The 12,457-nt window shown below is 46.6% G+C and overlaps 1 protein-coding gene across 10 annotated transcripts in view; it reads right to left on the bottom strand.

The window, feature by feature from the left end:
* Nucleotides 1–1,184: 1,184 nt before the first annotated feature.
* Nucleotides 1,185–12,457, bottom strand: part of PTCH1 (patched 1) — a 70,562-nt gene continuing 59,289 nt past the window's right edge. For 9 of the 10 annotated variants that reach the window (XM_072834814.1, XM_072834800.1, XM_072834844.1 and 6 more), the window contains 5 exons: nt 10,702–10,844; nt 7,531–7,630; nt 6,734–6,988; nt 4,560–5,115; nt 1,185–4,071 (listed from right to left, as the gene is read on the bottom strand). In XM_072834814.1, the coding sequence (XP_072690915.1) occupies nt 4,561–5,115; nt 6,734–6,988; nt 7,531–7,630; nt 10,702–10,844 (1,053 nt within the window). In that variant the 3' untranslated portion in view covers nt 1,185–4,071; nt 4,560. Of the gene's footprint in view, nt 4,072–4,546; nt 5,116–6,733; nt 6,989–7,530; nt 7,631–10,701; nt 10,845–12,457 lie in introns of all 10 variants that reach the window. The other variant, XM_072834806.1, reaches the window with a different exon arrangement.

Below are 12,457 nucleotides of genomic sequence, written 5' to 3'. Positions count from 1 at the left end.
GTGTAGCCGTAGCCTGACCAGATTATGGTCCCAGAACACATTCAGCTGGAAAGAGTCTAGGGACAGTCTCCGCTGGTGCTCAGAACCACCAGGACAGCTGGTTAGCGCACGGGTTCCTGGGCCTCACTCTCGGGATTCTGACTCAGTAGTTCGGGGGCGGGGGGGGGGGCACTGAAGATTCTGCCTTTCTGGAAAGCTTCCAAGGCACGTCAAAGCTGTGGATCCATGAACCCCACCCAAGTATCATTGGCCTAGGATAACCCTAGCTTAAACTGGGTTGGCAAACTCTCTCAAGGGCCAGTAAGTTATTTGAGGCTTTGTAGGCTACACTGGGTCACAACTACCCATCTTTGCCGTGGTAGCTGGAAAGCGGCCATGGATGGACTATCTGGATGTCAATGGGTGCATCTGTCTTCTGCTAAACCTTTACAAAAACAGGAGGGAGCCTGTGGACTGCAGTTTGCTGACCTCTCACCATGTGTTCGTGACAATTTGGGTCTCAAGTTCCTCCCCACCATTCCTTGCTTTCAGTTGGGTATGATATTCCTGGCCTTATTTTTCTCCATTGGCTACAATGAAGATGAGACATAATCAGATCATGGAAATTCAGGAAGAGCCACTCTGTATCAGGCTCAATCAGCCCCATATGGTCAGCTACCTTGTTTAAAAGTGTGGTACCTTCGTTTATTTTGATAATCATCACATTTGTCTTTATAAATATTCCCTCTAATTATCAGGCATAACGTAAAAAATATTGGTACGAGATGACAGGATATAATTTTGAACAATAATTTAGGAACTCTCTTGATGTTGGAAAATAAAAACCTACAGTTCTTCTATCAACAATGCTTCCATGAGGTAGGACAAGGAGGGATTCTTTAGCAATGTTACTAAGACAAAACAATGAAGTTTATGGTGGCCTGACATGCTAACTGCCTTTGTAAAATATAATTAAAACACAGTCTGTGAATAGGGGCGCCCAGGTGGCTCAGTCAGTTAAGTGTCCAACTCTTGATTTCTGCTCAGGTCACGATCTCAGGGTCCGGGAATTGAGCCCCATGTCGGGTTCCCCACTCAGCGCAGAGTCTGTTTGTCCCTCCTCTCCCTCTGTTCCTCCCCCCATTCCCGCTCTCTCTCTCAAACAAGTAGAATCTTTGAAAAAAAAAATTCTATGAACAAACACATAACCAACAAGTTATATTATTTTTATTCATGTTAGAATTTCTATCAGTGTTTGAACATTAATATTTAGAGAGTTTGTACATTTTTGCCTTCCAAGGTTTAAAATGAGAACCACACTAGGTCACAAATGGTAACTAATACATATTTCACAATCGCATGAATATTTACTCGATCTCTCACTCTCTTAACACTGTTAGACATTTTCTTTTCCTTGCTGTACTTTACAATGAAAAGTGTGCCCCACTCATGTCTCAGCAAAGTTCCAGACATTATGGATTCATCACATATAAATTCTTTAAAAATATACTTTTGTCAAAAGACTTGATGACTACTATATACACTACAAAAATAAATTTTCATATAAATAAATTATATGGCATACTTTTATCTTTGTAATTGAAATGACACAAACCCATTTCTGCCCAAACTGGCAGACAATGAGACCCAGTTTGAATATTTATTTCCTTTAAACTCCTTACACTAACACCTACCATGAGTCCTTAATGAAAATGTTATATACTCTGAACTATTTAACATTAGTAAGCACTCTATACAAATAAAAATTCTGTTCAAAAGTAAAACAGCTGTAATAGTGTTTCCAATAGAAATAAAATCCCTGCATTTTTTGTTATAAACTGGCATGACAAATAGTGTAGGAAAACATTCTTATGATACAAAATTATAAATATCAGCAAAGATTTTTTTAAAAAATTAAAACATCCAAATTAACAAACAAGACAGACAAAATAAAACTATTTTAAAAAGAGAGAGAGAGAAATTCTGGCTGCCTGCCTGTCCCCAAGTTCTCCCTTTGCAAATGTGACCATGGGAGAGAGTTCTACACTGTGCAGAAGCGGGGGCATGCAAGCTGTCATGCACCACACAAGCTGGGCTCAGGAAAGGAGTGAAGAGGGCATGCCACGCGCCAGAGGGAAGCAGACCTCAGAATTTTGCACCATCTCTCTCTTGAATGCAGGACATAAGTTTTCTGAGCAGAGCTAGGTGTTAGGTGACAGTGTGGCTGACAGAGGCTCTGAACAGTAGAGGCGGGCCCACTGGGGCCCCTGGCACATGAACACACACACCTGGTGGCCACAGGTGGCTTCCAATTAGTATCTTACAGTTTTGCGGCAAGTTTTAGGGTCTGAGGTCACTATACTGCTGGGTACTGCTGGGAGCCCATTGCCTTTTGACTGAGATTTTCTGTGTGAAACATGAGGGCACAATGGGAGCTGCCATTTGTGCTCCTACAGTAGCTTAGTCTGGGTATCGACTGCCTCCCCGACACTTGCAGGTCTCCAGCTGAGAGCGGAGGAAGACCAAACCTCAGAGCAAGACGAATGATGATATAGAAGCAGATCTGTAAGTATAATGCCTGGTTGAGAGATCTGCCTCCATATCCAATCTTCAGTGGGGTGTATGCAATTACCATCTATCTCCCTGCTCTCTGATCAGTGTCACATGGAAAGAACACTACTAAGGTTGGGAGGAGGGACACCGTTGATTTAGGAGGTGTGTACCCATCACATTAATAGTAGCACACTGAGAAGGATCCTTTGGAAGCTCTTATCAGAACTTCTGACGCTGTATCACCACACTAGATGCTATTTATTTTTAAAGAAGGTACAAATGGATGCAAAAAGCCCCAACCAACTATGCAATTTAGGAAGAGGGGGAATTTAAACCGTAGGGACTCGGAACATCACCTCTAGGTTGACAGTGGGCGCTGAATTAACAGGTTTTTCTACTTGTAGCAGGGTCATTGCTTCTGAAAGATTTGCAATTTGCTCTTAAACTTTTGAAGGTGTGTGTGTGTGTGTGTGTGTGTGACAAGAGGTACCATGAAGGCTGCATCTCTAGAGTATATGTTTGTGGCCCGGTGGGAGCTCACCACTAAATGTGTCTTCTAACTCTTTAATACCAATGAAGATGAACAGATATTAGCTCTAAATCCTGAGGTTCCAATGTCCACCACAGTGACCCACGTGACACAGCCCGTCTCCTCTGAGGCATGAATTGGGAGTGTCTGGATAGCAGCCATGATTGAAAGAGATGCCTTGGACCTGAAGCAGGTCTGGCAAAGGGTAAGGCGACATTCAAGGCTAGCTTTCCACCAGCACCAAGCAATAAAGATATCCTGACTCTTCCAGCCTAACTAGGGCAGAGCCCATGAAGGATTACAGACAGTGAAAAGAGACAAAAAAAAAAAAAAGAAAAAGAAAAAAATAAAATCACAGTACAGTACATTGGGAAACCACGCACGTGTTCACACACACACAGCCAAACAGAATCACATCCAATTACACCTGGAGAAGCCACCGGGGTTAATGTACTTTCTTCATATCTGCTCATTAAACAACAAAATTACCACGCATAGCGTGTTTGAAAGTTAACAGTAACATTTCATACTACCACAGGGTTGTGATATGCAAATTTAAAAATATTTTAAACAGAAATCTTTACAAAATAATCCTATTACATAAGCAATATTTGCATAGAATTATACAGGTAAATTATACAATATTTAAGCAGCAGCAACATATGCTGAAATTTAAGACTAAGTTAAGCTTGGTTGTGGCACAGAGATCCATGTACAATTCGGGAGGGGCCCTGCGGCGGCCTCCCCACCGCCTGCTCTGGGGGCAGTGGTGGCGAAGGCCCACATCACACTACTTTATATCCGTTCGTTCCTTTGTATATTACATATGTGTACACCTCTTAAATATTTATAGAACTATTTCACAAAATAATACAATCGGTTACAGTAACGCTGAACTGCTCTTCTGGTGTGCACATCTGTGTAACTCTAAGCAGTTCTCTTCAAGCAGTTTGGGGGTGGGGGTCGGGGGCTTCCAATCTTTGGCCTCTTTGCATCAGATTCTGCTCATCCTTTAAAAGAAAAAAGAAATCAAATGAGGCAACAGGTGTTACGAGTCCATATATTTAAGAAAGCACAAAATCAAGGAAACTGGTCAACGGTATTAGGATCAGGATGGGGGTGCTGAGTGAGGGCATGAGGGGCTTCCAGGGACAGGTGGCGAACCCTTCTGTGATTGGAGGGCCAGAGACATGGATGTGTCCATTCCCCAAGCTATGCATCATATGTACCTGTTATGGTGCCTTATAGAGACTGAAAACCAGGTGAAAGATGCAGCTGCCAGCATCCTTGTGAACTTGCACTAACGCTCACCAGGTTAGCTGCAAGATGAGGGACCCAATTTGGGACTCGACCATTTCCCCAAGGATGACAAAGCTTGGGCATCAGAGGTCACTGGGGTTCGGTCTGGCTCCTGGAGAAGGCAGTCTGAGAAGCCCCAAGGAGCTCTGCCCCGAGCATCCCTCCAACACACCCGGGGCCGCCCACCTGCCACACGCACCTCAGTTGGAGCTACCGCCCCGGGGTCTCTCCTCACATTCCACATCCTGCAGCTCTATGACTTCCACCTTGGAATCCCTCCTCTCGCACCGGACGTTAAAAGGCACGTGGGGGTCCTCAAATAGCCTGTGGTCAGTCTCCGGGCAGTCCCCGTAGCCCGGACAGAGTCCTCCTCTGGGGTTCCAAGCAGAGCCAGGCCCAGGCGCAGGCGGGGGGTGCACAGCAACAGTCACGGACGCCGAGGCCGTCACAGTGGTGATGGGCTGGCAGTAGCTGGGCGCGGAGCTGCCCATGGCAGTGAACACTGGGTGCCGGGGGTTGTTAGAACGGGCTCCCCGGGGGCCCGCACGGTCCCTACTGCCAGGGCCAGGATGCCCGTCAGTAGAAATTTCGAAAGCGTCTCTGCGCGGTCTGTAGGGGGGCGGCCGCAAGCCTTCTCTGGGGGGTTCCCTCCGGGGCTGCTGGCCTGGTCGCCCAGGAGGAAGGGGCTCTGAGTCCAGGGGGGGCTGCTGTCGAGGGTTTGAGGGTGGGTGATGTCTCGCTTCGGGATGGACCACCTGCAGAGGGCAAGGGCAGGTTACAACAGGCGGGACGCTCACCCCAGGCGGGGTATCACCCCTTGCAGCGCCCAGCCTTCTCTTCTTGGCGCAGGCTCCTGCTGGCCACCCACACACAGCTCTTCACCCAGTGCTCAGTCAACCCCACAAATGGCTGGGAGAGGCCTCGGGGAACCAACGGGGCCTCCCACCAACAAAAGAAAAACCTGTTCTTTTAGAACCTCCCTGACGTGGCAGAGGAAGGCCTCATTTGGACCTGGCATCTAGGCCTTCTCTAGCACAGCTGGCCGGACACATATGGCTACTGCCCATAAATGCAGGGCTGTGGTTGGAGGTACCGGGGCTGCCTCCCTCCTCCAGCATGCCACCCCACCCTGTGCTGCAGGGTCAGATCTCAAGGTCCTCCTCTTTGTAAACTGCTGAACATCTGGCTCTGGCTCACCCAAACGCAGTACATTGGCAGGACTGTCTATATGTACGCTGCTGAACGCGGTAGCCACTAGGAACATATGGCTCTTTACACTCAAATGAACAAAATTCCAAATTCAGTTCCTTTGCTGCACTAGCCACATTTCAACTGCCCAACAGCCACATGTGGTCAGTGCTCACTATATCGGTGAGCACAGAGGGAGCATTTCCATCATCACGGAAAGTTCTATGGGGCAGCGCTGCTCTGTCCGGTTGTTAGGAATCTGGTTTCTGGGTCTCTATACAAAGCATGGAGCAACACAGTGGCCACATCAATCAAAAGGACCGTGACCAACTTCAAAGTCGTTCAGCTTGTACCTATTTTTAGGCTCCCGCTGAACAAAACCAGATTCACACTGCAGCTCAGCAGGCATCGTCACGGGGGGTAAGAGGAGGAAAATTTAGGTTATTTGGTTGGCCTCTCTCTCTTTCATGCTAGGGCTGCTGTGGCCTGGGACTGGAATACCCATTTCCTGGAGGGACAGCAGGAGGCCCTCAGTTGGAGTAATACAAGTCTTAGAACCTTCCTTGGGTTTTGTGTGCTGTGCTCTGGGCCTGGGGAGCTGAGGCTATCCTGGGGAGCACAGAGAGGGCAGGACATGGCTATGGCTCTTGGAGTCTCTGAGAAGGGGCTCCTGGGTTCTCATGGTTTTCCTGAATGACTGAGGGCTGAGCTCCTCTGCTCTCTCCAGCTACTTGTGGTAACGTCTTAGGCATCAGTAACTGAAATCATTTTGTACCAAGGGCATTTAAATGTAACAGAAGGGGGAGGAGAAAAATCACTCTGTTGGCAATAAAAATACCACTACATTTTTAAAAAGTGTTATTCTAAAATGACACGTAGCTTAAAAACAAAACAACCAAAAACCACAGAAGTCCCAGCAAAGCACACTTTACCTCTGGCTCTTAAGCTCCAATTGTACTCAGCCTGAATGAGATGCACACCTATGCTTCCCATAGCTAATGTTACTGGCCACTGCCCTTTTCAATCCATAAAACATCTGACCACATGGAACTGATGTTTTTATAGTTTAGGGAGTCAAACAATAGCAATTTCATGATTCCACCTAATCTCTACTTTATTTTAAAATCCTATCTGTCTGGGAATTGCTGTTCGGAGGAGGCGGGGGCTGCCCCTTGGGTGACTTACAGTGGAGCGGGCAAAGACGGGGTTTTCTGTGGCTTCCACGATCACCTGGTGGGCAGGGCCCCTGGTGCCCTGCTGGGCCTCGTAGTGCCGAAGCTCTTCACTGATGCCCGACACTGTAGTCTGAGAACTGTACTCCGAGTCAGAGGAATCAGACCCATTGTTTGCATGGCTGGGTGGCACGGCAAACCGGACCACACTGGGGGGTGGCTCAGGGGAAGGGGTGGGCAGTCGGTTCAGCCCATTGGCTGGAGATACCTATTTAAGGAGATTCCACAGTAAAAGTATTATCATTCATTTACCTGCTGGTCACGTTCAAAGCACAAAGCACAGTATCACTTGGGGGTCTCTGCACCTGGCCCCCCATGGCCCCAGCCTCTCCCACTATCCCATGTTCACCATACCCACACTGCCATCGCGAGGACCATCAGGCCTATTGGCTGGAGCAAAGGAACTGCCCTCTGCTTTTACACTCTGAGAAGCAGCCTATGCCCTTTTGTTTTTTTAAGCCCGGATACTCATCTTGAGTGGAAAATGCTTCACTGATAGAGAACTACAAGACTCAGGCTGCCAATCACTTAAGTGGTTTAAAATACCCAGACCAAACTGAACCAAAATGAGTACTACATCCCCCAAACTATTAAATTGAAGAGAAAAAAAGCTATTGTTGTTGACTTTTTACTGGAACGGTAAACAGTCAGTAATGCTGCTCTACCTACGTATCTAAATCAACAGTGACCCTAAGAAGGGCAGCATGCAGGCGGCCTGAGGATGGTACGTTACTCCTGGGAATTACTGACCTCAGGATACGGTCCGAAGAAGGACAGAAGGACTGGCAGCAAAACCAGCCCGTTGAGAACACCCAGGATTGTTAGGATCGCCAGAACAGCAAAGAAATACCTTGAAGACAAAAGAGAAACAGGAACATTCACTGTGACAAAAGTAAATGAAGCTAGCCTTCACGTGCCCAAATGTTACGTAGTATGTCAAAACCAGAAATTAACACAGCCCACATGTTTGAAAAGGTGGTTATAAAACTGTGGTTCAAATTCAGCAGGAGATTAGGGGTTTTTTTCCCCCCTTTTTTTACCTTGTGACTACAAGGTCGAGGTCTACATTCCACAACCCAAAGTGTTAGTTTGTGAAGGGAAAAGAGAAAAATTAGTTTGTTAATTTGCTGAAATCTCCTGGCATGTAATGTTATTTATGAATGTGTTACACAAACACAAAAATATGGAATGTGAGCTGAATTGCTGAGCAGATTGGAAGCACAAACACAATGCAGAGGGGCCCTGTCCGTGAAAACCCAGCAGAAGCAAACAAATGAAGTGAAGGGTGTAGAATTTAAACAATTTAGCTCAGGAGGAAAAGCAGCCCACTTCTGCAGGCAGCTAATCCACTGTGAAATGCTTCTGCATCTTAGAGCAGAATCTCTAATTAAGTCTCTAGCGTATCAGGTAAGGCTTTCCCTGGGCTTTCATTAATCACAACTTTCTGCCTAGAATTCTGTGAGTTCCAGTTTTACCAAACGGCTCCAATTGCAACCTTTTTTTAGCACACAAGAACCAGCTTTCTCCAAAGAAAACGCTGCCCATTCTGTGGTTGCTGGGGTATTTGCGGGGGAGGGCGGTCCACAATGAGGGGGCTGCTCTGTGGGCCAATCTTTTGTTGAACAATTTAGCATCTCTGAATACTCTTGTTTTGCGTCAGCCAATTCACACATAAAGGCCACAGCACCATGAAGACGAGGAGAGTGCACAAGTGGCCCTGCTTTCCCACCACTGAGGGCTAAGGTCTGGGATCCTTCATGAATACCAAGGTAAACCTGTCAGCTCAGGAGAGCTGCTGGCGGACACTCCACACAGCTGGAGGGAGTGGGCTCCACTCAAGTGTATGTCTTCTGGAACTAATGATATCTAGGGCAATTTTGCTAGAATTGGCGCGGGCGGGGGGGGGGGGGATGCTCAGGATGTTCTGTGAGGGAGGAAGGCAAGATATCTATCTGTTAATGGTCCTCTTGATCATAAAACAGAACAGGCATCAAACTTTGCCATGACTATATGTTTCGACATTAGATGAAAGGAGTGAGAATCCCTATAAAAATACAAATACCTCGCAGCTATTGTAAACACTAGAAACTTCTGAGCTGCATTAGTAAAAAGCAAGCTGCCAATGTCTTGCTCTAATGTAAACTGCTGGAACTTTAGGCTGAAGCATATATCAGCAGCAGCATTAAGACATTTGCATCCCATCCATCTAACTGTAGAATAAACAGACCAATTAGATTTCTGACGGCTTAGTGTATACAATGTCTGCTCATTTAGCTGACCTCAGTGAGGGCTTTATCTGGTTAATCCATCCAGTTCTAGAAAATGGGAAGCCCTTTTAAGTGCTTGAAACAAGAACCCTGATATCTCTGGGAGAGAACAGGAAGCCATGGGTTAGAGGAGAGGTGGGACTCTGCCCTCCATCCTGGTTCCCAGCTGGTTGCGCTGATTCTGGCAAAGATACCCCCACTGTGGCTCACTCAGCATCCCTGCAAGGCTGAGATCCTCTGAGATCCCATCATACCCATCATTTCCCCATGCTGCTGCACCACCTATCAGCTCCCTCTACCCTCCAAGACTGTACGCTACATGGAGGGGGATGAGGTCCACATTACTTGCTGCTGCCTTTGATGGCACTTACAAGGTGCTCGTTACATGTTTCTCACTCAACACTGTGTAACGAGCACCTCATAAGAAATCATGTAAAAGAAACTCTCCTTGACATAGGGGTTTTACCCCATAAAGAAACATCTACTAATGCCCAAATACGCATATGCTATGGAAATAAAGGAAAGGTCAAAGTTAAGAGCTGAAAATAAAACTCAGGCCAAAAGCTTGATCTAATTCAGGCACACATTTACCTGGTATTGGCAAACAAGAATGTACTAATTGGATTGTTAGCTGATTAACGGCGCTGGGTTGAGAAGACCGGTGGCATGGGTATCACCTGGGAGCTGGCTGGAACTACAAACTCTGCTCTGCACCCTCCCTACCCCTAGCGACATCCAAGCTGCATTTGCAGAGCCTTGGATGATTCAGAAGCATGATGTGGTCGGAGAAGTTCTGGTCCACACCGTGATAGCTGTGCCACCTCTGCACTTGCCCTGTGCTAACTACGCTGATGCAACTCTGGCATGCCTTCGAGGAAGGCTTAATCTCTGCTGCCCTGCTGCCCACTGGGGCAGAGAAGAAAATAGTCTTTCCCTGCAGTTCTCAAATTCTTTTCAGAAGGGAAAACTCCTTTTCTAAGCCAAAAACTCTTATTCTTCATAAATCCACCAGAAACTTCTTGCCTAGGGATCCAAAAAGAAGTATCCAAACTAGGTCTCGATTACCAAGATTTGACACCAAACTCACACATTTAATGTTCTCTACATCTTACTAAGAACCTGAACGTGAAGTCTGGGCACACTACCTCTGCTTCTTAGAAGACTAAAATATAGTTGACAATTTTAGGTATCTGTAAGTGTTCTATCGTTTTGAAGAGAAATGGAGGTCAGTGAAGGGGAACCAAGGTCAGAACTGGGGTACTGGGTGGCCCCCTGGTTTCACGCTGTGGAGCTCTTTGCTACTGGTCACAGACTCTCCATCTCTCCTCCCCAAGCTGTTCCCTAAGATGGCTCTAGAAGAGAGCTTGTCCTTCTACCGCTCAGCAGGTCTCTGAGTTAAAAAACTCAATAGGAAGTGGAGTCATGGACTGTGGTGATCATTTCACAATGTATTCGTACAGCCACACATCACATTGTATGCCTTAAAAATATACGATTTTTATGTGTCGGTCATAGCTCAAATAAATCTGGTGGGGGAGAGTATAGTCACCATGAAGACAGGCAGCTATGTACAGATACAGAAGGAAATATGCAATGGAGATCACAGGAGTGATAATGATTCTTAGGAGTGAGAACCGTCTCCCCTCCTGCTTACCTGACAATGAAATCAAACTCCGAGCCCGCCAGCATCAGCACTCCCAGCAGAGTGGACACGGCGCCATCCAGGACGGGCGCGAACATGTGCTCCAGCGCCAGCACGGCTCTGCGGTTCTTATCACCAATGGCTGTCAGGAAAGCCTGCGCAAGGACAAGGGGAGGTGAGTGGGCACCCGGACCTACAGACCTTCTCAGAACAGCTTCTGTTTTAGCTTCTGGAATATTTAATCTGGATGGCTCAAGACGCCAAACCTAGACTTATGCTAATGTGACCTGTTCGTGATACCGTGTCATATTTGGTGTTGATGTAAATCTTGAACTGCCACAAAAAAAGACAGAAAGCATATTTACTTTAAATTAAAAGCCAAACAGAAATGATACAAAAATGAGCAAAATGTCCTCTTTTCTTTCTTGCTGTGGCTGCCCTGGGCTTTCCTCCCCACCCTACATGATCTCTGGCATTTATCTGGGCCCACAGAGTGAAGATGAGAGCACCCTTCTCGATTTTGTGGAAGGTTCAGATCTTACTTCCAAGCAGGCCCAGCTGAGGGGTGCACGCAACTGGGTGCTAAGTACCTTCTTCCTCACGATGAGGCAGGATTTCCCTTGCTGTGTTCAAACTAATGTGCCATGGAAGTGTCACAGGAAAAACTTAGGACTCAAAATTCAAAAAGTTCTACCTCTATGTGGTCCTATCCCCACCTCCTTCATGTCCTAAAGCTCCACTAGGTCAAGAATGCTCTTGATACCAAATGGCAACTTTATAGAGTGAGCCCCAGCATATCAGACTGTTGGCTTTGCAGGGTGACCCAGGACTGGGTTAATGTGAGTCAGTTACTATTAAACCTTGCCTGGCCGTTTGGTGAGACCCTAACAGGAGCCTGGCACAAGCCCTTTCTCTGCCTGAAAGTTAAAAGGCTGCTCTGGGATATGCTGAGAAAAGAAGGCTTGGGAACTCTGCAGACCACAGTTCCTTAAAAATCAAGACCAACCACACACTGGGTACACTCCGTCCCTTGCGTAACTTGTGGAAGAACACTCAGGTTGTTCTCTTGAACAGAGGAAGAAAGAAAAGTATGCAAAAATGTACTATGAGTTTTCATACTTTTCTCTAAAGTGCGTATGCTCTAGAAAGCACATACTCTTTCAGAAGTGGGGAAGGCTTTAGGTTCAGCAGAATTGCCTTTCTGTCTTGGGAGGAAAGCACCAAGATGGTTTGGAACCATGTTACTTTGTGCCATACGTGGGCCATGAGGCAACAAGGGTCAAGTTGGGTTGCATCATCTCACATACAACTTATGTTGTGGGGGAACAGGGAACTGACAGGAACCTACTGATTCTCTCAAGATGTTCATAGAAGAATAGTGCTCCTCACCAGCCTTATTCCATCATTTTACAAAGCCCAAAAGAGCAGCACCGACCCACTTTAAGTAGACCTTCACATACATGCTCAGGTAAGGACACCGTATTTTGCACATGGACAGTCTCTCAAGGAAAGTGTAGGCTATGAGCACTGAGCAGGGATTACTGCTCACAAAGCCAAGGTGGCTTTTGGGACTCCTTAAATTCTTGGAATTAAATTTTGTATGAGCGGTGGAAGCATTCCTTAATCGTTTATCCAGCACTGGTGTGCACACTGATGTTCGTACCACCTCATGTGTAAAGCCCAGAGTGCCACAACAAGCTGCAGTTTTCCCTTCCACCATGAAAACCTGTTCTAGAATGCTCTTGTTTGCAATGCTAGCTACCAAAAA

Source organism: Canis lupus, chromosome 1 (genome assembly GCF_048164855.1).
Source record: "Canis lupus baileyi chromosome 1, mCanLup2.hap1, whole genome shotgun sequence".
Lineage (NCBI taxonomy): Eukaryota > Metazoa > Chordata > Mammalia > Carnivora > Canidae > Canis > Canis lupus.
The sequence above is the reverse complement of the archived record's forward strand: the minus strand, read 5'-3'. Positions and strand labels throughout refer to the sequence as shown.